This window comes from Talpa europaea (assembly GCF_964194135.1).
Source record: "Talpa europaea genome assembly, chromosome: 2".
In the NCBI taxonomy this organism is placed as follows: Eukaryota; Metazoa; Chordata; class Mammalia; order Eulipotyphla; family Talpidae; genus Talpa; species Talpa europaea.
In genome coordinates, this window is record NC_140068.1 from 11,488,769 (window position 1) to 11,515,256 (window position 26,488).

Consider the following 26,488-nt stretch of genomic DNA (forward strand, 5'->3'; position numbering starts at 1 on the left):
GATGGTGAGAGCCCAATCTCAATCCCAGGACAGTGGAGCAGAAAACAGAAAGAGCTCAGTTCCCGCTGAATGAGCCAAGGAACCCTGCGACAAAAGGACTCCATTGTCAAAGCCAGTGCTAGTGTGGTTTCTGTCACAGGTGCTGGACTTGCGCCCCCTGACACCAGTTCCCCACACGATGTTAAGGCCTTGGTGACGTTATGGCAGCAATACGGTGTATAACATATCACAGTCCTAAATGTAATAAGGATGGCTTTTTCCCTTCCTCAAGATGATGACATTTAGGGTACAGCCCGAAGTAGAGAGGACCAGAAACTAATATAAATAGTGACTGAGACATCATTTTCTCTGCCCTCATCCCAATTCTGTAAAATAGTAAACCAAATCTAATTTTAAACGATTTTACCTATATTTGCATAAACTCATAGGGCAGAACAACCAAGCAGAATGTTGCTGGCTTTTCTGAAAACTCCACAGCGCCTAGAGTGAGCGTTGTAACAACCAGTCCCTGCAGGCTTCATCAAAGTCACAGTCTTATCAGACTTCCCCTGAGATTTCCTCTTCTCAAGGTTCTGAGGCTTTTTCCAGGGTTTTTCCAGTCCTGCCAATGGAGGCAAGCTCCCTCCCCTTTCATGGAGGTCTGTGGAACCCGGTAAGCAAGGTGACAGGCTCTTCTCAGCTTGCTCTTCTCAGCTCAGCTCCAATTTTATTTCCAGAAGCAGCTCAATCAAAGCCTTGTAACAAAACATGTTTTTCATTTTCTAGTTTAAGGAGAAATACATAATATTCCCTATTGAGATTATGCAAAGACAGACACTGTCCTGAGAAGCACAAATATTGCCTACACATCTGGGGGATGAGAAAAACAAATGTTCCCGTTTGCTCATAAAAAGACACAAATGGCCACTGCTAAGACCACAACCCAGTTGAAAGACAAGTTCTCTAGAGATAAAAAACAAAATAAAACATTAAAAATAAATATTTTTTCTTTTTTTATTTAAATACTTTATTTTATATAATTGTTTTTTTTTTTTAAGATTTATTTATTTATTTATTTATTTATTATACAAGCACTGGGTACAGTCAGAAGCGCGGGAGGGTGAGAGAATTCACCAGAGCCAGAGCGGGGAGCAGAGCAGGCAGAAGGACCAAAGTACACTGCTGAGGGGAGCAGCGGGCGGCAGGAGAGGTCTGTGCGCCATGTGGGACCCTCTTCCGGTGACCAGGGAGCAGCATGGGATCTAACTGGTGCTGCAGAGGCTGTAGGCAGCTTCGCAACCCAGCGCTCAACCGCTGCACCACCAGGGAGGCCCTTATATAATTCTTACATCTTTTTTCATCTTTGCACAATGTATGCATTTTCATTTTGGTTATATTCCCCATACAATTGCACTCCCCCCCTTATTTTGACTCTAGTCCTTCCTTTCCCTTTCCCTCCCTTCCCCCCCACCCAGTGTGCCTCTGGTTTATAGTTGCTTGTTGTTTTTGATTTTTACTTTGTATTAAAATCAATATTTTTTAAAATAATTAAATATTATCCAAATCCTCCTCAGTGTGCTTTTCCCCATGTATTAAGTCTCCATCTTCAGCTGGTCATTTTCCTAAATCCAATTTTTTATAGGATCAGTAGGTATTCTCAGTTCCAAAACATATCTATGTTGTCAGTCTCTTTTTGTGAGTTTTTTGAAGACAAAGCTTAGCAAGTAACCTTTAGAAATAACAAAAACTTGAAAATGACCATACCTAAATTTATGGTATAAGAGAAAAGACAAAGATGTTTGCTCAATTTTGTTACACACACACACACACACACACACACACACTTACTTCAGAATAATCAGAATCATCCTACAATATTATACTGAAACATACTAGGTTTTAAAAGTCGCGTGAATTTTAGAATACTTTAATCAATTTTTATGTATGCTGAAAAAGTGTAACTTTTCCCCTCAGCGACAATGTTATTTCTATGAAGTTTTAACATCTCTAGATCCATCCAACGTGTTTTGGCATTTTACTAGAAAGAAAATAATTTATTAAGAGTCCTAAGACACATCAAATCATCTGGCTGATCAAAAGCTTCACTATTTCTGAAATTTGACTTCAAGAAAAATATTGTCACAGGCTTAATAAATATATGCAGATTTTTATAAAACAACACTAAATTACCTAGTGATAACTGGAGAATTTTTAATTTAGATCTGTTGGTACAATGCTCAACAATGTTGACTGAACTATATTTTTCAGTTAACCAAGTCTGAGGGTAAAAGAGAACCAAGATTTTAGATTACCTAAACAGTCTTTAATTTGTCATCCAAAACTAGTAAAAGCAGTTGAAGAATACTTGAGTCTTTACTGCAGATGAAAAAGAAATTAAAGTTTGGTTTTATGTAAGTACACTGCTGATAATAAACTTAAAAATATTTAAAGCAAGTCATTCTAGCACATAATATGTTTTTAAGATACCTCTCTCAGACTTTCAACATTTTTTAGCACCATTTTCTTAAAGATAGCCATTTTGTTTTGACACTAAATTTTTCCAGATTTAGCATATCTGTTTTAAATACATTTCTTAACACACCTCACTTTATTTGCATTTAGAGTTACGACATTCTGTTTTTTATTTTTACTTTTTTTTTTTTTAAAGATTTATTTATTTATGCATACAAGAGCTGGGGTACAGGCCAGAGATGCAAGGGGTGAGAGGATTCGCCAGAGACAGAGTGGGGAACAGAACAGGCAGACTGATTTAAATACACTACTGAGGGGAGAAGGCGGGTGAGACAGGAGAGGTCTGCTGCACCATGAGGGTTTCTCCCTGGCTGCTGGGGATTGAACTGGTGCTGCAGAGGCTGTGTATTGCTTCATAGAGCGGTGCTTAACCCCTCGCGCCACCAGGGAGACCCCTCTTTTTGATTTTTACATTGTAAGATGGTTATAGCAGAATTTTGTCTTTATTTATGCCTGCAGGCCCAGAAGAGACCTTTTTCCAAAGTCTGAGCCCCTGAACAATTAGGCAACAGACCATCCATTGCCCCAGCAGGGGCACATTCCCACTTTAAAGCAAGCAGGGAGTATAGGAGACAGGAGACTTCCAAGAGGTCATCAAGTCATCCCGGGCATACAAGTCAGGCACCTGGCCAGAGACAGTCCGTCAGTCACTCCCTGAAACTTTTAGTCCACCCAGAGGCCTTGTCCCAACATAACTTCAGCTACTGAACAGCTCAGCCTCACTTTTCCACTTTAAGACACTATAAGAGCTGTTATGCTATTCTTTTGTACTGGATAACTCATACATAAACACATATTTTATTTATTTTTTTCTTAGGTGAGATGACAATAACGTGTAGTTTTTCTACAATAAGAAGCAAAAAATAAAGCAAAACCTTGTGAAGAAGTCAACAAATATTCATTATTAAACTTAGTAGATCCTTAGTTCTAAAGGAGAAATATACCACCATTTAAATAATGATAAAAAGAACAGATTTAAGATAGAGATACCAACTGTAGTTTTAGTTTTTCTTAGGATAGGAAGTTCAAATTACAGAGTTACAAATGAAACAATTTCCTATACCTGAAGTTTGTTGTTGCTGTTGTTGTTTTTGGCTAGGACAAGAGAAGGAAAAATCAATTAAGGTGCTTATCTGGGGAACAAAGTTACTTCTTTTAACAGGAAGAAATTGTGGGTTAGTCATTTCAGAAAAGAATTTTATCAAAGGAAGTCCGGGTATAAACAAAACTACATTTATCTATCTCTGTTAACATAGACCAGGTCAATAACTCTTTTTGACTACTCCAAGCTTTTTTTTTTTTCTTTTTCTAATTAAACACATTTAAATATACAATAAAACTATTAACTCCCAACATTACAAATTTAAGACATATTTGCTTTAATTAAACCATTACATTTTGAACTAGTTTTTGTTGACAATTTTAGATCACGATCTCAAAATTTATTTTATTTAATTAGAATGTATTGGGTGCCATTTATAATAATTTTATTTTATTTTTTAAAGATTTATTTATTTATAAATAAATACAAGAACCGGGGTATAGGTCAGAAGCATGGGAGGGTGAGAGAACTCACCAGAGCCAGAGCGGGGAGCAGAACAGGCAGAAGGACCGAAGTATACTGCTGAGGGGAGCCCACTTATTAAATAAGTGGGCGCAGCAGGAGAGGTCTGAGCTCCATGTGGGACCCTCGCAGGCAGCCTGGGATCTAACCTGAGCTGCAAAGGCTGCTGAAAGCTTCGCATCCCAGCGCTCAACCACTGCGCCAGTGGGGAGGCCCTCCCTATCAGTTTTTTAAGACCACATTTTTCCTTAAGTTCCTAGAAGGGATTTTGGATGTGTGGACAGTTTCACCAAACTATATCCCTTTTCAAGACAAAGATAGACGAATTCCTAAAACAACTTAAATGTTTCAAGTTTAGTCAATACAGCCATTTAAGGTTTGCTTGTTGGGTTTTTTTTTTTTTTTTTTCTGTAATCAAGGTTTCTAATATGAGATGGAAACTAAGGTCCTTACATGTTATAATAGGTATCTCATTTTAATCATTTTAAAACCTCCTGAGCTGAAGACTGGAACCATCTTAAAGACAAGCATTGAAAATTCAAATTGCTTTGCAAAGTCCTGGTTTCTGTTTGACCTCACAGATTAGGCCTGGTCCTAGGAAAGATAAAAGATACCTTATACATGGGCCATGAGAAGGCCAGGAGAAGAGATAGATTAAGCTCTTACTTTGCAGTTTGTCTGTTCTTAGGCTCTTATCAGAAATTTGATAAGGAATATCATTTACAGAAACCCTCGATGTAGTTTTTGATTACTAAATTGATTATTAAATAAGAAACTTAGATTTTTAAAGAAACCTGTAATTTTTATTTTTTTAAAGACTTATTTATTTATGCATACAAGAACTGGGGTATGGGCCAGAGGTGTGGAGGGTGAGAGGATTCACCAGAGACAGAGTGGGGAACAGAACAGGCAGATTGACTGAAACACACTGCTGAGGGGAGCAGCGGGCGAGACAGGAGAGGTCTGCTGCGCCATGTGGGTAGCTCCCTGGCCAGCCTGGGATGGAACTTGCTGCTGCAGAGGCTGCTGATAGCGTCACAGTGCTGTGCTACCCTTTGTGCCACCAGGAAGGCCCTAGATGTCTGTGTTTTTTTTTTTTTTTAAACTGGCCCAGCCAATTTTATAAAGGATTTTGCAAATTGTCCACAGATGGGGCCAGCTTGTCACAATCCCTGTCTGTGAAAGGCCCGGGAATGGGAAGTTCAGGTGTCAGCAGCATCTCTCCTGACACACAGCCCAGTGATCCGGAATCGCACTTTCATGGGGAGCGAGTCCCTCAGGCTGTCGAGGCCCACGAGCCAGGGCACTGCCCACTGGGGAGCGTCTCCTCCAGGGCAGCTTGGTCGAAGCAAGCCTGCTCCGAAGTCCCAAGTGTCATGGCTCACAGGTCGGTGCACCTGATGGCCATTTGGGACAACCGAGGGAGTCAACCCGGGGATGCCGCTGCTGTGGCAGCAGCCGAGAGGACTAAGGATATGATTCCAGCGTGAAAGTGCCTCCACGAAGGCAGTCGCAGGGCTCCATGAATGCCTGAACGAATTGACTAAAGGGAGAGCCACCAGCCCGGGGGCTGCTCAGGTGACTGGAATCCAGGCAGGTATATGCGGTTTAATCCAGAAAACTGGACAAAATGGAAGGAACAATGCAATGGCTGCCGAGAGTGCCCTTGGGGAAGGTGGTATTATCTTGGGACTGTAAGGGAAGAGTTGGAGCAAAAGACACAAATAGGGACAGGAAGTGCAGACCTCAGAAGCCCAGAGATCTTCCTCCAAAGCCTGAGCCCTTAGATACTCATTGCCCTGGCAGGGGCACATTTGCACTCTAAAGCAGGGAGTACAGAAGCAGGAGACTCCGGAGCAGTTCTCTGGGGTGCCAGAGTCTGCAGGATCTATTCCTCCCTGAAAATTTGAGTCTCCGTGCAGGCTTTGTCCAGCGCCACTTCAGCTGATTCCCAGGTCAGCCGGACAGTTTTACTGGAAGGCATTGCAAGACTTGGGAAGTGATCATCCCTTTAGGCGAGATAACTTCACAACACAAACTTACACAACACAAATACACGCTTTTGTTTTCTTTTAGGCGAGATGACATTATATTTTAGTTGCCTTACAATAAGGAGCCAAAAGTAAACCTGAAAGTTGAGTGATTTTATAAAAAATGACTTTAAGGGCCTCCCTGGTGACGCAAGGGTTAAAGACACAGCACTATCAAGCTATCACCAGCCACTGCAGCAGGAGTTTGATGCCCAGTCAGGGAGCTACCCACATGGCACAGCAGACCTCTCCTGTTTCGCCCACTGCTCCCCTCAGCAGTGAATTTCAGTAGATCTGCCTGTTCTGCTGCCCACTCTCTATGGTGAATCCTATCACACACACATGCACACACCCCACCTCTGATCTACACCCCTGGTCTTGTATGCATAAATAAATCTTTAAAAAAAAAAAATGACTTTAGGGACCTCCCTGGTGGCACAAGGGGTTAAGACACAGCACTACGAAGCTACCAGCAGCCACAGCAGCACAAGTTTGAGCCCTGACCAGGGAGCTGAACCACATGGCGCAGCAGACCTTTCTGACTCTCCTGCTGCTCCCCTCAGCAGTGTATTTCAGTCAATCCGCCTGTTATGCTCCCCATTCTGTCTCTGGTGAATCCTCTCACCCCCACACCTCTGGCCTGTACCCCAGTTGTTGTATGCATAAACAAATAAATCTTTAAATGGTCAACAAATCCCCATTATTAAGCTTAGCAAAACCTGAGTTGTACGAGAGATTTAACCACCAATGAAACTGTTACAGGGCAGGGAGAGGTGTACCCCAGATCCCCCCAAAACCTGCCTGCTCTAAATGGGTTCTGCCATCTGCCACATCAACACAAAACATATGAGACTTTAATGGGAAGGAACTTTAATACAATTAGGAAACAATACAAGAAAGGCAAAGAACATAGTTTCTAAATCAAGCACCCAAAGTCACCCGTCCCCTCGTGGGTAAAACTCTGTCCAAATGGAACTGGCCCAGAGCAAGGCCCCAAAGCCTGCCCCAAGTCTAAAGCACCTTCCAGTGGGGACCCACAGAAAAGGGTCAGAAACAACCAAACAAGCCCGGAAGGAAAAGAGCAAAATCAACATCAAGATAAAAGCTGCCATGGTCACCTCCCCACGGGTCTCACCCACATCTGTGTCACCCCGTCCACGACCAAAAGACAAGCGCAGTTTCTTCACGAGTCTCTAGGCTCCATGCGCCTCCCCAGGGTCTTCTGGCTCCATCCTGCTCCTTCCTCAGTCTCTTCTGCAGCTTCTCCTCTCCCTGCCCAGCTCCCCCCTCCCTTGGGCGGGGCAGGAAACCTGGACCCTCCCCCTTTCCCGGGGACCCCCGTTACAGCAGGGGTGCTTCTCAGGTGGGAGCCAGCCCGCCCCTCACCGCCTCCGCAGCAGGGCCCGTCCGGCTCTGTGTTTCCTCACAGCTCCTCTTGCCTGGGAGGCGCCTCCAGAAGCACCGGCCGCTGGAGCGGCGCCCGAACGCGCTTCCCCGCGCTGTGACGCGCCGCTTCTCGTCGGGTCGGTGTAAACACCCCAGACCCGGCCCCCCGGGGTTCCTGCCCCCCAGTACAGCGGACCCGGAAGTCCTGACTTTCTCCCTGAATAAACTTTCCACCTTAAAGTTTGCTTCTCTCTGTCACTCACCTGAGCGCCTGCGAATTCCTTTCCCGGCTGGTGGGACGAGACCCTGTGGCGATCGGGGGATCCGTCCCCGGCGCGGGGACCCAGCGCCCCGGGAGTCGGCGCCCCGGAGTCCGGAAGAGTCTGCGCTGGGGGAGGGGCGGCTCGGGCTTCTCCCCGGAGGGGGCGGGGCCGGCGGGGCCGGGCCCTGAGCTTCCAGGTTCTTATGAATGAGATTCGGGGGCGGTGACTGCACACCCAGAGCCTCCGCCCGCGCGCCGCCGCGATCCTCCCCCCGGGCCCCGGCGGGGACTGCCCGGCCCTCACAGGTGCCGTCTGGGGACCCTCCCCGCCCGCAGGCGCGGGGTTGGGGGGCGGGGGAAGCCGGGTCCTCCCTGCGGGACTGAGGAGGTTCGAGTGAGCGCGGGGTCTTGGGGTTCCCGCGGGAAGGGGTCCCCGGGGCCCCCTCAGCCCGCGGCGGTGTCCGCCGGACCGAGACGCGGCCCCCGACGGCGGGGAGGTCTCGGCGCCTGCGGGGACGCGGGGGTGGGGGCGCCCCCGGGAGGACGCGGGGGGTCCCCTGGCGCCTCTGGGCGGGGAGGGCTCGGCGCTGCGAGCTGTCCGCGGGGTGCTCCTGTGAGAAGGGCAGGATTTGAGGGGCCCCGCGATGCTGCAGTGGCCGGAATCTCCGTGTCCAGAGTCCGCGCCCAGGACGCTCGGGCCCGGCTGCGTCTACCTTATGCTCCTCTCCTCGCCCCGCCCCGGAGCCGGGCTCTGGGCTTGAGGCGCCTCCTTTTTAGGTTTTTGGGGTTTTTTTTCTATTCCCGCCCTCCGTCAGGGGCGCCCCTGCTGGGCTCTGAGCTCCCAGACGGGCGCGCAAGGACAGGCCCCGCCAGGAGCCGCTCCAGGGCGGGGGGCGGGCGCCTGGACGCGGGGCGGGCGGTCAGTGGGGAGGAAGGTTCTAGACTTTCTGCTGGGATTTTGCTCCGGGAGCCTGGAGGGGTCGCCGCGGGTGGGGCAGGGGCGGGAGGAGCGTCTTCCTCTCCTGAGCCCCAGGACTGTCCCGGGGCGCCTCGCAGAGACGGGGTGACTGGGCCTGAGTTCTCAGCCTGGGATTCCAGGCAAGCCCAAAGCGACTCCAGAGAGAAGTGAAAGGTTATTGAGAAAGGGGGTGCAGAGGCAGGTGCTAGATGGCAGGAAGGCCGGAGAGCAGGCCTTGAGCGATGGGTAAATGAATCACCCAAATTAATTGGTCGGATGCCACGAATCCTGCTAACCTGTGGCATCGCGGCGCCAGCCCGGTCCGCGGACCCCAGGAGCACCCCAGGGGCTCGTCTCTCCCTCTGGGACCCGCAGAGCGGCCTGTCCCGGTCCGGCCCACCCGCCCTCGGGGAGTCCGGCTCGAGCCTTCCGGGTCGTGCGGCTCAAGGGCCGCGTGTGAACAAGGTGACCCCAGGGATTCCCTCCTCGGGAGGCGGCGCTGGGGCTGGTCCTCAGCTGCGATGAGGGGCGGGGGCGCTGCCGCCTCAGCTGGGCTGACGGACCCTGGGGAGCCTTGGGGAGAGAAAATCCCCATCACTGAGGAGAAGAGAGTTGGAAAGACCCGGAGTGGGAGGAAATAGATGGGAAGGTGAGCAAGTGGAGGGAGGAAAGGAGGGGGGGGGGGGGAGTTGCAGTTGTGGCTGGTGGGGGAGGAGAGGAGATCACAGATCCCCCCACACCCCCACCACAGCCAATCACACCCACTGGAGAAGGGGTTTTATGGTGTTACCCAGGAGAGAGGAGAGGGGTTATTCAAAGTACATTTGGGGGTTTGTTTTTTCTTACCTTATTGTTAATTTTTGGACAGTGTTTGATGTCCCACCTCTGGTGTCATCCTGTAACTTTTCCCTCCACCACAGGAGCCATGACCCCTCACCACAGCCCCTGTGCTCTTCGCTCCCCCCCCTTTTTTTTTAAATGTCTGTTATAGTTAAATACTTACAAAACACTTCGTTCCACTGCTGAGCTCTTTCCAAGGTCGTCCTTAGTAATTCGGAGCAGGAATGAATAGTGTCCACTCTAGTCATGTATAAATTCTACCCCAGGTGTGACTCCAGGCACAGGTAACTCTCACCAGTTGCTCTCTCACCCTCTCAGCAGGAATGGCCCTGGCATCTCACACCCTGTCTTTTCTTTTCTGCTGCTTCTGGGACCAGCCTGGAAGCCTGTGGGCTGTGAGTGTCCTGGGGTCTCGGGGAGGAGGGTAGAGGGAGGACCTGAGCACAGGGACTTGGGGCAGGTCTCAGCAGGGGGTGCCTGTTCCCTTCTCTGAGAGAGAGCCAGGGTGTGGTCTGTGCAGACAGGCTCCCGGGATATTACACCCAGGTCTCCAAACTCAGCCTAAGGCACCTTCTGTCCCCTTGGGCTCACAGGAGGCAGCTCACCCTCCTGCATGGGGAGTCCCACCATGAAGTTCCAAATATCCTGTGGTATCTTTTCTGCCTTTCAGTGGAAAGTCCTCTCAGCAAGATTATATGACACTGAAGATAGTTACCCCTGGACGAGAAGTCCATGGTGGCTTCAGAGTATTGAACCCCCAGAGAGTTCAAGGTGGAGCAGTACTGAGATGATGGGGGGCTGGAGGGAGACGCCTCCCTCTGCAACAGGCCCTGCCCAGGGTCCCCAGGGCCTCACCTGAGCTTTTCTCTCACAGATGCTGCTCATTCTCTTTGCCTCAACCTCACTATCACATCTCACTCCCCACCTGGGCAGCCCTGGGGTGCAGCCCAGGGCTCAGGGGATGGAAACCCTTTCCTTCAGCATGACTGTGACAGCCACAAGGTCACGCCTCTGGGTCTCCTGAGGGAGAAGGTAAAGGCCACTGAGACATGGAGAGACCTGACCCAGACATTGGGAGAAGTGGGGAGAGAGCTCAGGATGATCCTGCTTGACATCAAGCTGGAGAAAAACATGACCAGGGGTGAGTGTGGGGAGGGGCAGGGGGCTGGAGACAGGGGCAAGAGGGGAGGGAGCAGCCCAGGGGGGAGGGGCTTTGTGTGAAAACTGAACACTGTCCCACCTTAGACCCTCTTGAACCTGATGGGCAAGGAGGGGCAAGACCTGGAGAGAACCCAGGCCCCTAAGTTTACAGAGACACTGACCCCTCCCCGCCACTTGGGGGTGATGGGGCAACCACAGTGATGCCAGGTGTTTGTGTGTGGATGGCAGGTCCCCCCACCCTGCAGGCCAAGCTGTCTTGTCAGCCAGAAGCACACAGAGGCACTGGTGCATCCTGGGAGTTCAGCATCAATGGACAGCGGGCCCTCTGCTTTGACGTGATGAGGGAGACGTGGTCGGCCACTGGTCCTGGAGCCAGCGGGGTCAGGGAGCAGTGGGAGAACAACCAGCACCTGACAGAGTATTTGAGGAGGATCTCCAGGGCAGACTGCAGTCACTGGCTTCAGCATTTCCTACTGACTGGGAAGAAATGCTGGAGCCCACAGGTAACTGAGCAGGGCAGGAGGATGTGGCAACTTCCCATAAATCTCTGACCTGTCTTGGGGGTGTGAGTGTGTGATCATAGGTGTGGTGGATGGATCCTCTGATTTCTCAGTGGACTCCTGTCCGCAGAGTCAGAGACCCATAGCATCCCCCTTCCTCCTGTGGGTCTTCTGGGTGGTAGGTCACCAGGGAGGCCTGTTTTTAGTTCTTACCTGATTTTATTTAAATTATTTTATTTATAGTATTTTAAGGATTTCCTTTTGAGTTTTTTGCTCTTTTTACCTTAATATTTTATTTTAGCTCATTTTCTTTTATTGGGTTTTCTTTTCTTACCCAAGTTACATGGACCCACCAGATGACAGACCAGGGTGACAGCGGCTGGTGTGAGTCCAGGGCAAGTTAGGGGTGATCAGGCAGCTGTAGAGACAGCACAGGCAGGGCCTCTGGAGAGTGAAAGTGGGTTCTGGGTAAGAACAGAGACATGAAGCCTAACCCTTGGAGATGTCCCATGGGGACTGCAAGATGTGGCTTTGGCAATTGGAAGTGCACCTGGAGATGCCAGGTCCGACAGGTATGGGAGGAAGTGTGTTTTTCTGAGAATGGTGTATGAGTGTGTGTGTGTGTGTGTGTGTGAGAGAGAGAGAGAGAGAGAGAGAGAGAGAGAGAGAGAGAGACTGGGTGTGAGTCGGCCTGTGGGAGCAGCTGATCCTGCGCAGGGAGCGGCTCTCAGGAGACCCTGGTCACAGGGCTGTTCTCCCTCCTTCCCCTTCTCCTCCCGCCATCTCTCCCCCTGGGACATTGCTCTGGGGATTCTAACTGACCCCACACACAAGGGAGTCATGCTCTTTTCAGAGGTTTCCTTCTGACTCTCCCTTCTCTGAGAAACCCTCTCTCTGTCTCACCTGCTGTGTGTCTGCAGTCTGTCCTGTACGCCTCGCGTGCCAGCTCCTGAGAGGACTCTCTGCACCCTCTCCTGGGCCCTCCTCTGTCACAGCAGGGATGACTGATGAGAGGTCACCCTAGTTCCCTTCACTGTGTGAGCCCCTGGGGGACCCACCTCCTGTCTCTGGTCCACCCCTAGGCCTGTCACCGTGCCCCCAACAGCACAGGAGTAGAGAGTGGCCTCCTCTGTGCTGGACCTGGCCCAGCAGGAGGCGAGGCGGCCTCTTCTCACTGTGGGGTCTGCTGCTGCTCCCGGCTTCCTCTCTTGCCTTTCCATTTCAGCATCGCCAAACAGGGCCCCAAGTACCATCACATCCAAGTCCGGAACTGTTGACAGGGCGGGCGTGTTGGACACGGGACTCCCCGTCGAGCAGCCCATCTTCTCCCTGCTGCGCCGCCCCCCCACTTCTCCCAGTCTGTAGGCTCTAGGCGGCCCTTCTATTGTCTTAAAAAGCAGCAGACTCTGCTGGGCTTCCCTGAGAGGGGCAGGTGAGCAAGGACAGGGCCCTGCCTTGGACCTTTCTCCTGCCCCTGGCCCAGCCGCACCCTGAGGCTGTCAGCCACATGCCCTGGCCGATCCCTGAGACCCTCCTCCCCTGCGCCATCCTACTTGGCATCACGGGTTTACACTGAAGGTACTGGGGGCAGCATAGGTGGGATGAGATGGGCAGGTCAGTGGGTATCAGGAGGGGATGGAATTTCTGTCCCCCACCTTCCCAGAATCCACTCATGGTGGATTGAAACCAGGCAAGAAGAGCTCCTGTCACCTGAGCAAGAACTGGGCCCAGCTCAGCCCTGAGTGCTGAGTCCCCCTCCCTGGAGGCCGGTGGGTGGGAAGGGCCACGCCAAGGCTTAAGGCCTGTTCATAGCCATGAGCTTGAGTAACTCAGACCTGACTGGGGTGAGATGCTGCTCTGGGAGGATGCCTGTGGGGGTGAGTGTGTGGAGTTTGGGGACACAGGCACACATATCTATCCTCTTCATCCTTGTTTGACAGGGAGTGTCCAAAGGAGTGTCTAGGGTCAGGTACTGAGTGGGGAGGGGCTGGGCGCAATGCCAGGTAGAGACTTAAAGGCTTTACCTCCAATCACAAGACTGGAATGAGGATTCTGTTCCCATAGACCTGTCTGGGTGACTCTAGGGGAGGCAGGAGCCACTAGGGAGAGATCAAAGGATATTTGCTGTCACTCTACCTTGAGCATCATGGCTCAGCCTGGAGCAGTCACCTGTGAACCAGCCTCCTGCAGACCCCAGATCCTGAGGGTATCCTGGGGTACCCTGCCTTGAGCAGATGTGGCCTGGAGAAGAGGTACAGGGCCAAGCTTCCTGTGTTGCTCAGAACTGAGCTGGATCAGGACAGATGGCGAGAGGGGCAGGGAGAGTCATAGTGAGCGCTGTGTCCTGCCAGCTGAGAGGCTCAGAGAGAAGGGAACAGGGATGCTGGGTTGCAACTTGCCCCAAGGCTGGAGGTGTGGGCACGCGCAGCCTCCTCTTCTCTCACAGCCTGACCCTGCAGCCCCTCCGGTTATATGGAGAATCAGCACTGAGAATGGGGAGCAGAGGGGTTCATTCCTAGGCCTGGGGCTGAATCTGATGTGGAAAAGTGGGGAGGAGGTGGCACAGGTTACTGCACCCAGGGTTGGGGTGCAGATTAGGGAAGTACCTGGCCCTCTGAGAGGGAGGGCTATGAGATGGGGGTGACAGGGGAGAGGTAATCCCTGGAGAAGGGACCCAGGATCTCTCAGCCCCTGGAACAAACATTCATTCTTCTCCGAAGGCCCGTGCTGCTGCCCGTGCCCCGAGCCCGGGGGCCTGCTCTAGACTCTGCCTTTGTGACCCGCCATGGCTCCCCTGGTTCATCGTCCACCCCAGGACACAGTGGTTTCAAAACCGAAGGACTCCCGGAGTCACCACTCCCAGGGTCTCAACATGGCCTGTCCTCTGTGGCCTTTGGTGTCACAGCTTTTTCTTACCACATGATGCCACTTTCTCGGGTACTAAGGGGTATCTTGCACCTCAACATTGAGAGGTGAAGAGATCATGTTCCTTCCAAATCGAGTGGTTGACAGAAGTGGATTCACCAAGGTCCTGATGTCCCTCAAACTCCTAGAAACTAAATCCTGCTTGGATGCCAACTTCACCATCTCAGTGCATGGACAGACACCCCCCACACTGAACACAATCAAGGGCACAGCAAGTGTCCACCTGCACTGAAGTGTCCTGTGACCCAAGGGACGATGGACAGGCTGCCCGGACTTCTGTGCCAGGGTTGTGGGAAGGAACACATCTGTAGAGTGACAGCCTAGGCCCTAAACCTCTAGGGACTTAAATCTGCGTGTCCGTAGTAAATACACTTGAGAAATTCTACAAGTTTACAAATGAGGTTAATAAAAACCACAACCCACATCTTTGTCTTTTCTTAAAATGGTAAATACCTGAATCCATCCTTCCTGTGACCATGAAGCACATTTTGGAACAACCGCTGAGACGTGACTCTGGACTGAGGATGAGGTGGTGACGGGCTGAGGTGCATCTCCTGTGAGCGTGTGTGGGGATGCAGGACCGTGTCCTGCTGTGCGGGAAACACGCGCTCGTGTATGTGGCATCAGAGGCCGCCACCATCACGGGAGACATCGGGTGACAGCTCGCTGCCCTGTGGCTCAGAGAGGGAAGGGCCTGTACAGCTTCACCACTTCTGTGTGAGTCTGTTCTCCCAAAGGTCTTACAGTTATTAAATATGTGGATAAGAAAACTTAATTCTCAGAGTTGGAGGAAGAAGGAAGAGCCCAAAAGTGCAACCAAGACCCAGCTGCTTGTCCAAAGGGAGGCGAAGCTCAGCCTCCCCAGTGCTCCTGCCTCCTGGGCTCCTCCTCCTGCACCTCATCTGCAGTATCCCCTCAACCCCCAGGACCTTCAGAGAGTGTGTGAGTCAGGCCTGAGCAGGGGTGTGCACACCCCCGGGACAGTACTGACCCTCACTGTGAGCCAGGACCCACCAGGAAACCAACCGGAGAATGGGGTCTAGTAGCTTTCTGAGGTGAAATCATCCTCTGTGGTCTGCGGGAGGGGAGAGGGGAGGAGGTTAAGTGAGGTTGTGGTTGCAGGGGGGGGCGTGTCCCATGTCTTGTCTCCCCAGATCTCATCACTGCCAGAGCAATTTCCCATCTCACCTCCGACATCTGTTCCTCTCCAACACCCTGAGGTCAACGATCTCTTCTCCCTGCTGGTCCTCAGATCATGCCCCAGGCATTCAGTTCTGGCGCTTTCCACTGTCAGGCGTTCCCGTCCCACTGGACAGGAGCTGCAGACATTCAAAGCCGGGCCTGCATCACCTCCCGGGGTCTCTCTGACACCCCCGCGTATCAGGCTTCTGCGGATACAGACAGAATATGGGTAGAAAGACTGACGTGGGGTGAGTGGAGGGGACAGTGGGGAGAGACTTGGAGGAGAGAGAAGGGGGAGAGGGGGAGCTAGAGAGGCACCAGCGCTGGGGCTGTGAGGAGTGAGACTGAGTCCCACCCCGCTGGGATCCTCACCCCCCAACCCTGTGGGCAGATGAGGCTGAAGGGGATCCTGCTCTTTGTGGGGGGCAGGCTCAGGTTCTTTCACCACCTTCAACTTGCTCGTGCTGAGGCCTCACCAGGCCTCCTACTACGGAGGTCAGGGGTCAAGCTCACAGAGACAGATGACCCAGAGCTGGAGTCCAAGGGCTTCCTCCTCACTGGAGGCGACTTTGCATGTGTGGAAATAAAGCAGGAGGCGCAGCCCCTGTACCAGATGGAGCTTCTTGCTCAGGCCCAGCAGGTTGCACAGCTGCCCTCCCCCGCCCCGCCCCCAGCCCACATGCTGCTGCACGGAGGGGAGAGGCCCCTGCACGGGGTCAGGGGCCTGCCTGGGCACTGGTTGGCTGCCTGGACAACTTTGGGCCTGGAAAATGGAAATTCCTGCCAGAAATTTCCCGGGAGGAGAGACTCAGGGCGCCTGGCAGGAGGGAACAGGGAGCTGGTGCCCCTCTCAGTAGGATGTGGCTGAGGCCCCAGAGCGGAGCTTAAAGGTTCAGAGCCACGTGGAAGTCGGGAAATGGGGAGGGGGTAGCCTGGGTTTGAGGCGCCGCAGCTGAGGGGGGAGGGGACCCGGCAATCCAGGCCCCGCATCACTGAGGCGGCCAAGCCGGCCCCTGAGAGCCGGGCTGAGTGGGAACCTTCCCCCGGAGAGGGACATGCCGCGTGCGGCTTCCTCCTGGCACATCTGGCCACTCCCGCTCCCGACACCCAGATGCCTCCTGCAAACCACTGCCAAGGTCCTCACATTTCTGCTGATGTGGCCCTCCCGCCTCTTCTTCGTCACAGGGAATCTCACCTTCTACTCCCTAGAGGTTTAAAAAGAAAAGTGCAATTTGACAGGCGGTTTTCTCAGCTCACCCTTTCCTTACCGCCAAACCACTTTCATGGGACTCTGTCCTCTCTGCATCCTAACACAACCAATCTCTACATACTCTGCATCCCAGCTCTCTCAACTCTCCAGTTTCTTAGAAATCTTGCATGAGCAATTTTTTTCTTTCAAACATGTTATTGCAATAAAGTGGGTTTACGTCACCGTATCTGCTTGAGTCTGTGTGTTTAACCTCTGCACATGCATGTTCTCACAACACACCTGCTACCAGTGCCCCAGTAAACTTTCTGGGGTCCCTCCCCTCCCCCACACCCACGCTGCCTTGTTTCCTTTCTGGTTGCCTCAGGGCTGCAGTCAGATGCTAAAAGTTTATGGTTTGTTTCATTTTGACTAACCCTTGCTTTTGTTTCTCTCTATTCCACATACACGTGAGACTCTCCAGTATTTGTTTTCTTTTGTCCATGTTGTCACAAATAGCAAGAGTTCATCGTTTTTTGTAGCTGAGTAACGTTACACACACACACATACAATCTTTCTAATCCATTTCTCTGTACTTGGGTACTCAGGCTGTTTCCATAACTCACCTATTGTAAGTATGGCTGCAATGAACATAGGCGTATATATCCACATACATGCATATTTTTTGAATTTTTGTATTTCTGTATTATTCAAATAGATACCTGGGAGTAGAATTTCTAAGTCTCTTGGTCAGTCTAATTTTTTTAAAGATTTATTTATTTATGCATACAAGAATTGGAGTAAAGGTCAGAGGTGCTTGAATGCAGTGAGAGGATCCACCAGAGAGAGAAGTACGGAGCAGAACGGGCAGATCTACTGAAATCCACTGCTGAGGGGAGCAGTGGGGAGAGTCAGGAGAGGTCTGCTTTGCCATGGGGGCTGCTCCCTGGCCGGGCATAGAACTGGAGTTGCAGTGGCTGGAGATAGCTTGATAGCACTGTCTTTAACCCCTGGGCCACCCAGGAGGCCCCCTCCTGCTTCTTTAAAGAATCCTAACCTGACTCATGTTTTCTCAGCCTTTTACCAAGGAATAGATGAGCAGAACTCACTGAGCTGTCCCCCCAGTCAAGTCAAAGCAACACCTGCCACCAGGTGGTCCTTCCTAGATAGAGATCCTGATAGAAGTCAGGCTGGACCTTTCATGTTCCTTATACATAAATATGCACTAAGTTTGCTGCTCACCCACCACCTGGTTCTTAGGTTGAAGTGACCGTGAGCCTTGGTAGAGGCTTCCCACGTCTCCCTAACCATGACACCTGGTGTAGGGTCAGGAATGGACACATTTATAATGTAGTAACAATATGCAAATACTAACATTTATATATTCACAGTCCCTCCATGAGAATTCGTTATCACTGTGCAGAACCCACAGTCCATGGTGCTAATAAGCCTATGAAAAGGTGCTGGGCATCATTAGCCACCAGGGAAATGCACATCACTCCCCACAGTGAGATGCTCCCCATGCCCGGGGGTGGGTGGCACCAGAAAGACAGTGCAGAACATTTGAGACTCTCTAATGCCGGCTGTACAGGGATATGAACAAGCTGTAGAACTAATATTTAGCACCCTGCAATTTGGACTGGAAGCATTGGAACTCAAAGCGTTTTCTTGGTGAAAAACCTCTCCCAAATTTCAACTATGCTTCACTTCTGTATCATGCATTATATGGAACAAAATTTTTTCCTACGCATTAGCAAAGAGTTGTCTTCCTTCCTAAGCATAGGTCAGCTTCCAACATGTCATCCCTGTGCTTTCACTGTCAGGAAATGTATCTGAGATTTTTTAGTGAAAAGAAAGAAAAGACAGACAGTGCCCAGTGTAGGGGGGATGTGGAGAGAGTGTCTGGGTATCTGGGAGAGTGTATGGAGCTGGAGCCAATGAGGAGGGTGACAGTGTGAGGTGAGGGGGGGCATGTGTGTCGGGGCAAGACCTGCTTGTCCCTGACCCTGGAGGTTCCAGAGGGAAATGTGGACTGTCAGGGATGAAGAGCAGGAGGGGATGGTGCTAGAGAGCTCGGTGGGACCTGCTCCCTTGGCTTGTCTAGGCCCGATGACAGACAGAGTGGCCTCAGAGGGAATAACATTTTATTTGCTGTATTTTAATTATTTCAGTTATTGTACTTAATTATTTTTATCTCTTGTATTTCATTTATTTTAATTATTGCTTTATTTTTAGTTTATTTTAGTTTTTTTTTTTAAATTTTATTTAGTGTTGCGTAGCACGGGGTGTAGGCCAGAGTTTGGGGGAGATGAGAGGATTCACTAGAGACAGAGTGGGGAGTACAGAAGATGGATCTTATGAAATATACTGCTGAGGGGAGCAGCGGGCAAGACAGGAGAGGTCTGCTCTGCCCTGTGGGTCACCTCCCTGGCTGGGGATCAAACTCAGGCCATCCTGTAGGCCTTCAGAGTGGTAGGTCACCAGGGAGGGCCTATTTAAATAAAATAAGTTTATTTAAATTAGTTTATTTATAGCATTTTAAGGATTTGTTTTTGAGTTTTTCTATCTTTTTTTTTTTTTTTTTTGGTGGACCCCTGACCTGCAGCAGGGGAAGGAACCACCCTCGCAGTCCAGAGCTCAACCGCCGCGCCACCAGGGGAGGCCCGAGTTCTTCAATCTTTTTATCTTAATGTTTTATTTTAGTTCATTTTCTTGTATCGGGTTTTCTCTCCTCACCCAGGTTACCTGGACCCACCAGACGCCGGGCCAGGGTGATGGGGCTGGGGTGAGTCCAGGGCAGGTGGGGGTGACCGGGCAGCTGCGGGGACGGCGCGGGCAGGGCCTCGGGGAGTTCCAGGGGCTTCTGGATCAGGGCAGGGGCGTCTGAGAGGCGCCCACCAGACACCCCAGAGCCGAGGCAGAGAGTCCGGGAGGAGCAAACAGGGCAGGTGACCCTGGAGAGAACAGCCCTGAGCCCGGGCGCTGAGGGGAGAGCGGGGGTGGGGGTGGGGAGGGGGGAGGACGCGCCCCCGGAGCAGAGCCGGGGAGACAGCGCCGCCCCAGAGCAGGGTGCTGGGAACCGGGAGAAAGTGTTAAATTCCCCGCACTCTGCGCTCCGGGCTCCCCGCCCCTCCAGGCACCGCGCCCCGGGAGGCCCGACTCTCCGGCGTTAAATGAACGCTACTTCCCCACACACGGCCTCTCCCGCCTGCTCGGCTGGGCCGGCTCCGGCTCCTGTCCTCGGGGGACGAGACCCTGCGGCGGCTCCAGGGCTACATTCACGGCGCGCGGGGACTCGGCGCCCTGAAGTCGGCTGCGCCGCCCACCCGAGGGGTCCGTGGAGCCGCTGGGCCGGCAACCCCGCCCCGCCCCGCCCCGCCCCGCCCCGCCGGTGACGTCCGTCCAATTCTGTCGCCCCGGGCGGAGCCTCAGACGCGGCGTGACCAGCGCTCAGGCTCCCACCCGCGGCGCCTCAGAGCAGCGGGAGAGCCTGACCACCCGGCCTTGAGTCTGCAGCGGGGAGGGGCGCCCCGAATACGGCTGCAGCCTCCGCCCGCCGCCGAGATCCTCCCCGGCCTCGCGCGGGGCCCCCCGGCCCTCACAGGTGCAGTCGCGGGACCCGCCCCCTCGGCCCGGGGCAAAAGCGCAGCGCCCCGCGGGCGTGGTGTGGGGGGGGCGGGGAGGGGAGCTGGGGTCCTCCCGGCCCGGACCCTCTGCGGGGCTCCGAGCCCCCCGGGGACGCGGGGGAGGACGGGGCGGGCGGGGAGCAGCCCCCCGAGTCCAGCCCCGGGCGCGTCACCCCAAGCGCGCACCCGAGGGGGGGCCGGGAGGGCGGGGGGCCGCCTGGACGCGGGGGGCCGCCTGGACGCGGGGGACGGTGGTCACTGAAGCGGGACAGTTTCTATCGCAGCGGGTGGGCACAGAGGAGAGAAGAGTAAACGTCTTTCCTTTCTGAACCCCAGTCAACAGCGCGCGCAGGCTCCGCGCAGAGTCCTCAGGGCTCCGCCCGCCGCGGCTCGCGGAGGAAACAGTTGCTGGGCCCGGAGCCCGGCGAGGGGGCGGGGCCGGGGCGGGGCCGGGTGCTCCCGTGGGGGCCTCGGGGAGGCGGGGTGGCCCGGGTGCGAGCTTTCAGCCCGAGCTTCCAGGTAACCCCAAGCCGGGTGAAAGGTTTCTTAGAAAGGGTGAGCGGAGCAGAGCGCGGGGGCGCGCAGGCGGGCAGCAGCGGGGCGGCCAGCATCACTCCACGTGCGCCTGCCAACCTGGGGCGTCGGGCGCCACCCGGTCCGCAGAGGCCAGGGGCGGCTCATCTCTCCCTCTGTGACCCGCAGAGCGGCTTGTCCGGGCCCCCGGCACCCCGCTCGGGAACCCGGCTGGGTTCTGCGCCTTGGTTGAAGCCGCCGACTGTGCAGAGGGCGAGCTCGGGCCGGTCCCACCGCCTGAACATGCCACTGCCTCACACCCCACCTTTTTTTTTTTTTAATATTTAAACAATATTTGCGCCCCCTGCCCCCATCCTCCCGATCCCGCAGGGTGAGTCCCCATAGAGTTTCCTTCCCCAGTGCCCCCGAGCACCATCCCCTCAGGCCCCTGTGCTCCGCCCTCCTCCCCGCTCAAGCCTCTCCGCCTCCCCCCTGCAGGATGTCTCTGGTTTATAATTGTCTGGTTTTGCTTTGTTGTGGTTTGTACTGTCAGTATTATTTTTTTATGCCGATGTCTTACTGGGCTCCCCTATATTCCTGTGATCAGTGAAAACATCCGATGGTTTTCTTTTTCTTTCTGGCTTATGTCACTGAGCATAATTCCTTCTAGCACCACCCACGTTGCTGCGAATGGCATCAGTTCATCTCTTTTGATTGCTGAATAGTATTCCACGGCGTGTATCTGCCGCATCTTCCTGACCCAGTCATCTATTTGTGGGCATTTGGGTTGTTCCCAGGTTTTACTCTATTGAAAATAATCAACCAGATCAGTGAAAAATCAGGGCACCAGGTCTGTGAAGAAGGACGGGGCTTTGAAGAAGGAAGGGGGAAGTTGTGGCTGCTGGGGGAGGAGAGGAGCCCACAGATCCCGCCCCAGTGACAGTGACTGGGGAAGGTGTTTTATGGTGTTTCCCTGAGGAGAGAGGAGAAAGGTTATTCAAAGTAGGTTTGGGTGTCTTTTTTTTCCCTCTTACATCATTGTTACTTTTTTTTTTTTTAAAGACTTATGTATTTATTTATACAAGCACTGGGTACAGTCAGAAGCGCAGGAGGTGACAGAATTCACCAGAGCCAGAGCGGGGAGCAGAGCAGGCAGAAGGACCGAAGTACACTGCTGAGGGGAGCAGCGGGCGGCAGGAGAGGTCTGCGCGCCATGTGGGACCCTCCTCCTGTGGCCGGGGAGCAGCAGGGGATCGAACCGGCGCCGCAGAGGCCACGGGCAGCTTCGCAACCCCGCGCTCAACCACTGCGCCACTTTTTGACAGTGTTTGAATTCCCCCCTCTGCTGTAGTCCTGGTACTTTTTCCTCCACCACAGCATCCATGATCCCTCACCACAGCCCCTGTGCTCTTTGCTCCCCCCCTTTTTTTTAAAATCACTGTTGTATTTAAATATTTGCAAAATACTTGGTTCCCTGCTGAGCTCTTTCCCAGGTCCTCCTTAGTAATTGGGAGCAGGAATGAATAGAGTCCACTCTAGTTATGTATGAATTCTACCCCAGGTGTCACTCCAGGCACAGGTGACTCTCACCAGTTGCTCTCTCACCCTCTCAGCAGGAATGGCCCTGGCATCTCACACCCTGTGTTTCCTTTTGCTGCTGCTCCTGGGACCAGCCTGGCAGACTGTGGGCTGTGAGTGTCCTGGGGTCTCCTGGGGAGGAGGGTAGAGGGAGGACCTGAGCAGAGGGACTTGGGGCAGGTTTCAGTTCCCTTCTCTGAGAGAGAGCCAGGGTGTGGTCTGTGCAGACAGGCTCCCCGGGATGTTACACCCAGGTCTCCAAACTCAGCCTAAGGCACCTTCTGTCCCCTTGGGCTCACAGGAGGCAGCTCACCCTCCCGCCTGCCCAGTCCCACCTTCTCCTCCAGGAGCCTTTCCTGAAACAAGGGACCATCATGCAGTTCCTCATGTCCTGTGTGTCTTTTCCACCTTTCTGTGGAAAGTCCTCTCAGCGAGATTATATGTCACTGAAGATAATTATCAGCGGAATCTCCTGGGCACAGCAGGGTCCATAGTGGCTTCAGAGTTTTTAACCCCCAGAGAGTTCAAGGTGGAGCAGCAGAGAAATGATGAGGGGCTGGAGGGAGACACTTCCCTCTGCAGCAGCCCTGCCCAGGGGTCCCCAAAGCCTCACCTGAGTTTTTCTCTCACAGCTGCTGCTCATTCTCTTTGCCTCAACCTCACTGTCACATCTCACTCCCCACCTGGGCAGCCCTTGTGTGCAGCCCAGGGCTCAGTGGATGGAAACCCTTTCCTTAGTATGACTGTGACAGCCACAAAGTCACGCCTCTGGGTCCCCTGGGGGAGAAGGTAAAGGCTACCAAGACATGCACAGACTTGACCCAGACCCTGGGAGAAGTGGGGAGAGAGCTCATCATGATCCTGCTTGACATCAAGCTGGAGAAAAGCACAACCTGGGGTGAGTGTGGGGAGGCGCAGGAGCTGGAGATGGGCAAGAGGGGAGGGAGCAGCCCAGGGGGAGGGGCTTTGTGTGAAAACTGAACACTGTCCCACCTTAGACACTCGTGAACCTGATGGACAAGGAGGGGCAAGACCTGGAGAGAGGAACCCAGGCCCCTAACTGTGCAGACACACTGACCCCCCCACCCACTACTGGGGGAGAAGGGCAGCCACAGTGACCCAGGTGTTTGTGTGTGGATGGCAGGTCCCCCCACCCTGCAGGCCAAGCTGTCTTGTCAGTGTGAAGCACGCAGAGGCACTGGTGCATCCTGGGAGTTCAGCATCAATGGACAGCGGGCCCTCCTCTTTGATGCCATGAGCGGGAAGTGGTCGGCCATTGGCCCTGGAGCCAGCGGGGTCAGGGAACAGTGGGAGAACAACCAGCAGGTGACAGGGTATTTCAGGAAGATCTCCAGGGGAGACTGCCCTCACTGGCTTCAGGAATTCCTACCAGACTGGGAAGAAATGCTGGAGCCCACAGGTAACTGAGCGGGGCGGGAGGATGTGGCAACTTCCTATAAAACTCTGACCTTTCTTGGGGGGTGTGAGTGTGTGATTACAGGTGTCATGGGTGGATCCTCTGATTTTTTGGTGGACTCCTCCTGTCTGCAGAGTCAGAGACCCCAGAGGATCCCACTTCCTCCTGTCCATCCCACCTCCCCCAGCGCAGGTGCCCTTCCCCCCTCCACCAAGGCTTTCTCTCTTCTGTTTTAGTTTTCCTTTAACCAGCTCAGAAGTCTCTTCTCATGAAGCCTTCACCATCTTCCCCAGGCAGAACTGAACACCCCCAAGCTCTGTTGTCCTCAAAAAAGTCAATCCCCAGTAAACAAGTCAAACTGTGAGGATCAGTGGACATTTGCTGTCTCCTGCAGCTGAAATCTGAGCTCCACGAGGACAGGGCACAACCCCTACTAATCTTCACAACGCAGACCTGTAGAGTGGCTGTCCCATGAGTCAGGAATGTGGGGGTGACACATGCTGCCTGGGAACACAGGTGCTGAGGGGGTACATTTTCATATTTGACAGGGTTTTTGGTGTTTTCTTCTGGTTTCTTTTAGTGCCACCAACAAAGACCCCAGAGACCGGCCAGTCCAACTGGACGATGATTTTGATCGCCATCTTTCTCCTATTTGTCATCATTGTTATTGGCAGCATCATCGGCATCAAGGTGAAGTCATGTAGGAGGAGATCAGGTGCCACTGGAGGTGAGCAGCAGGGGCCTCTGGGTCTTGGGACTGGCACAGTCTGGTCAGGACTCAGGAGAGATGTCCCAGGTCTCACCCAAGCCCTGTCCCCTGATCTCCCTCCTCACAGAACCCTGTGCTTTCAGATCGGGGCTGGGCCCCCTCCTGCTATTGGGGGAGGAGGCTGGTACTAAGACCAGGACAGTGCGGTGCGGGGAGGGGCAGAATCACCATCCTGTGGGCAGGTGCAGGTCTCCAAATCCTGGGGGTGGGGGGTGCTGTTTCCCTCTAAACCAGGGTTCCTGGAGACCTTAGAGGAGAAAAAGTGTTTGTTCTTTAACCATAGTGTGATTTAGCTCAACAGTTTGTTTTTTTTTTTAAAGATTTATTTATACAAGCACTGGGTACAGTCAGAATGTGGGAGGGTGAGAGAATTCACCAGAGCCAGAGCAGGAAGCAGAACAGGCAGATTGATGAAATACACTGCTGAGGGGCGCAGTGGGCGCGGCAGGGGAGGTCTGCGCGCCATGTGGGACCCTGTCCAGTGGCTGTGGATCAAATGGGTTGGCGGGTGGCGCTGCAGAGGCTGCAGGCAGCTTCGCAGCCCAGAGCTCAACCACTGTGCCACCAGGGAGGCCCCTAGCCCAACAGTTTTCTTGCTGATGTAACGTTTGTTCCATTTTTTGGTATTTGCTCTCTAGACTATGAGAATGTAAATGGTCAAGCCCGGATGATAAAAAATGAAGTCTGAAATAGGAGACTACATTCTCCTGCAGAGGTGCGTTTACAAGGAGCTACGAAGTTTTTTGGTTTTGAAGCTAATGAAGTTTAATCTTCACACCAGGCCCTCACTTGCAGGAGCCCCTCCTGTGACTGAGGAAGAGAGCCCCCTGTGTGGACGTCTGTGACTTGACCATTTTGAAAATTTGCAGAAATGAGACTTTTGCCTCTCACCAGACAGAACAGCTGCTGTACCTGACCCTTCTCCCTGGCGACCTGCCTCTGTATCTGGGGAGCAGGAGCAGCTGCTGCTATTTTTGTTAGTAGGTTAAGTGAAGACCAGTTAAGAGTATATTCTTATATATTGTATATTGAGATTTTTATAATGTAGTAACAATGTGCAAACGTAGTAACAATGTGTGAAGGTAGTTATCGCTGTGCAGAACCCACAGTCCGTGGTGCTAATAAGCCTATGAACAGGTGCTGGGCGTCATTAGCCACCAGGGAATTGCAGATCACACCACACAGTGGGATGCTCCACATGCTCCAGGGTAGGTGGCACCTTAAAGACAGTACACAACACTTGAAACCCTCTACTGCCGGCAATCCAGGGATGTGAACAAGATGTGGAACTCATATTTACTACACTGCAGATTAGACTGGAAGCATTGAGAATCAAAGTCTTTCGTTAAAAAAAAAAAAAAAAAACCTATCCAAAGTTTAAACTATGCTTCACTTCTGTATCATACCTAATATGGAATAAACTTTTTTCTACGCATTAGCGGAGAGTTGTACTCCTTCCTAAGCATGGGTCATGCTTAGGAACACGTCATCCCTTGTGCTTTAACTGTCATGAAAGGTATCTGAGCTATTTAGTGACAAGAAACAACAGACCGGCAGTCCCAGTGTAGGGCGAGTTGGAGAGAGTGAACCCCTGGGTGTCTGGGAGAGTGTGTGGAGATGGAGTCAGTGAGGAGGGTGACAGACAGTGTGAGGTGAGGGGGCCCGTGCTGGGCAAGACCTGTTTCTCCATGACCCTGGAGGTTCCAGAGTGAAATGTGGATGGTCAGGGATGAGGAGCAGGTATTGTCAGATCATGTGCGATTTCTATTTTTAATTCTGAAGCAATTTCCACCCCAGGAAGGGGGTGTTTTTTAAAAACATCCCTTCCAGTCTTTCCTCAGTGATCTGAACCCTTGTCTCCTCTCTGGTTCTGCTGGGCCTCAGTGGTCTCCATCACTCCACATTTCAGTGCACTTCTGACAAAAGCTGCACGCACAAGGCAAGATGAGGTCTGCGGACCAGCCACAGATCTGGCCTCCTCAGCCGGGGTCCCTATGTCTTCTCTCCTTGCGTTCATTTCATTCTGAGTCTGAGTCAAGTCTAACAGAGAACACCTTTCAGGGTTCTGTGTGACTCTGGG

At 52.6% G+C, this 26,488-nt stretch overlaps 1 protein-coding gene across 1 annotated transcript in view; it reads right to left on the minus strand.

Annotated features, from left to right (window-relative positions):
- Nucleotides 1-9,016, minus strand: part of LOC311186677 (charged multivesicular body protein 4b-like) — a gene marked incomplete at both ends in the record, with an annotated part of 59,800 nt that extends 50,784 nt beyond the window's left edge. The window contains 2 exon segments of the mRNA XM_084257817.1: nucleotides 7,755-8,364; nucleotides 9,008-9,016. Of these exon segments, the coding sequence (XP_084113943.1) occupies nucleotides 7,755-8,364; nucleotides 9,008-9,016 (619 nt within the window).
- Between the last annotated feature and the right edge of the window lie 17,472 nt (nucleotides 9,017-26,488).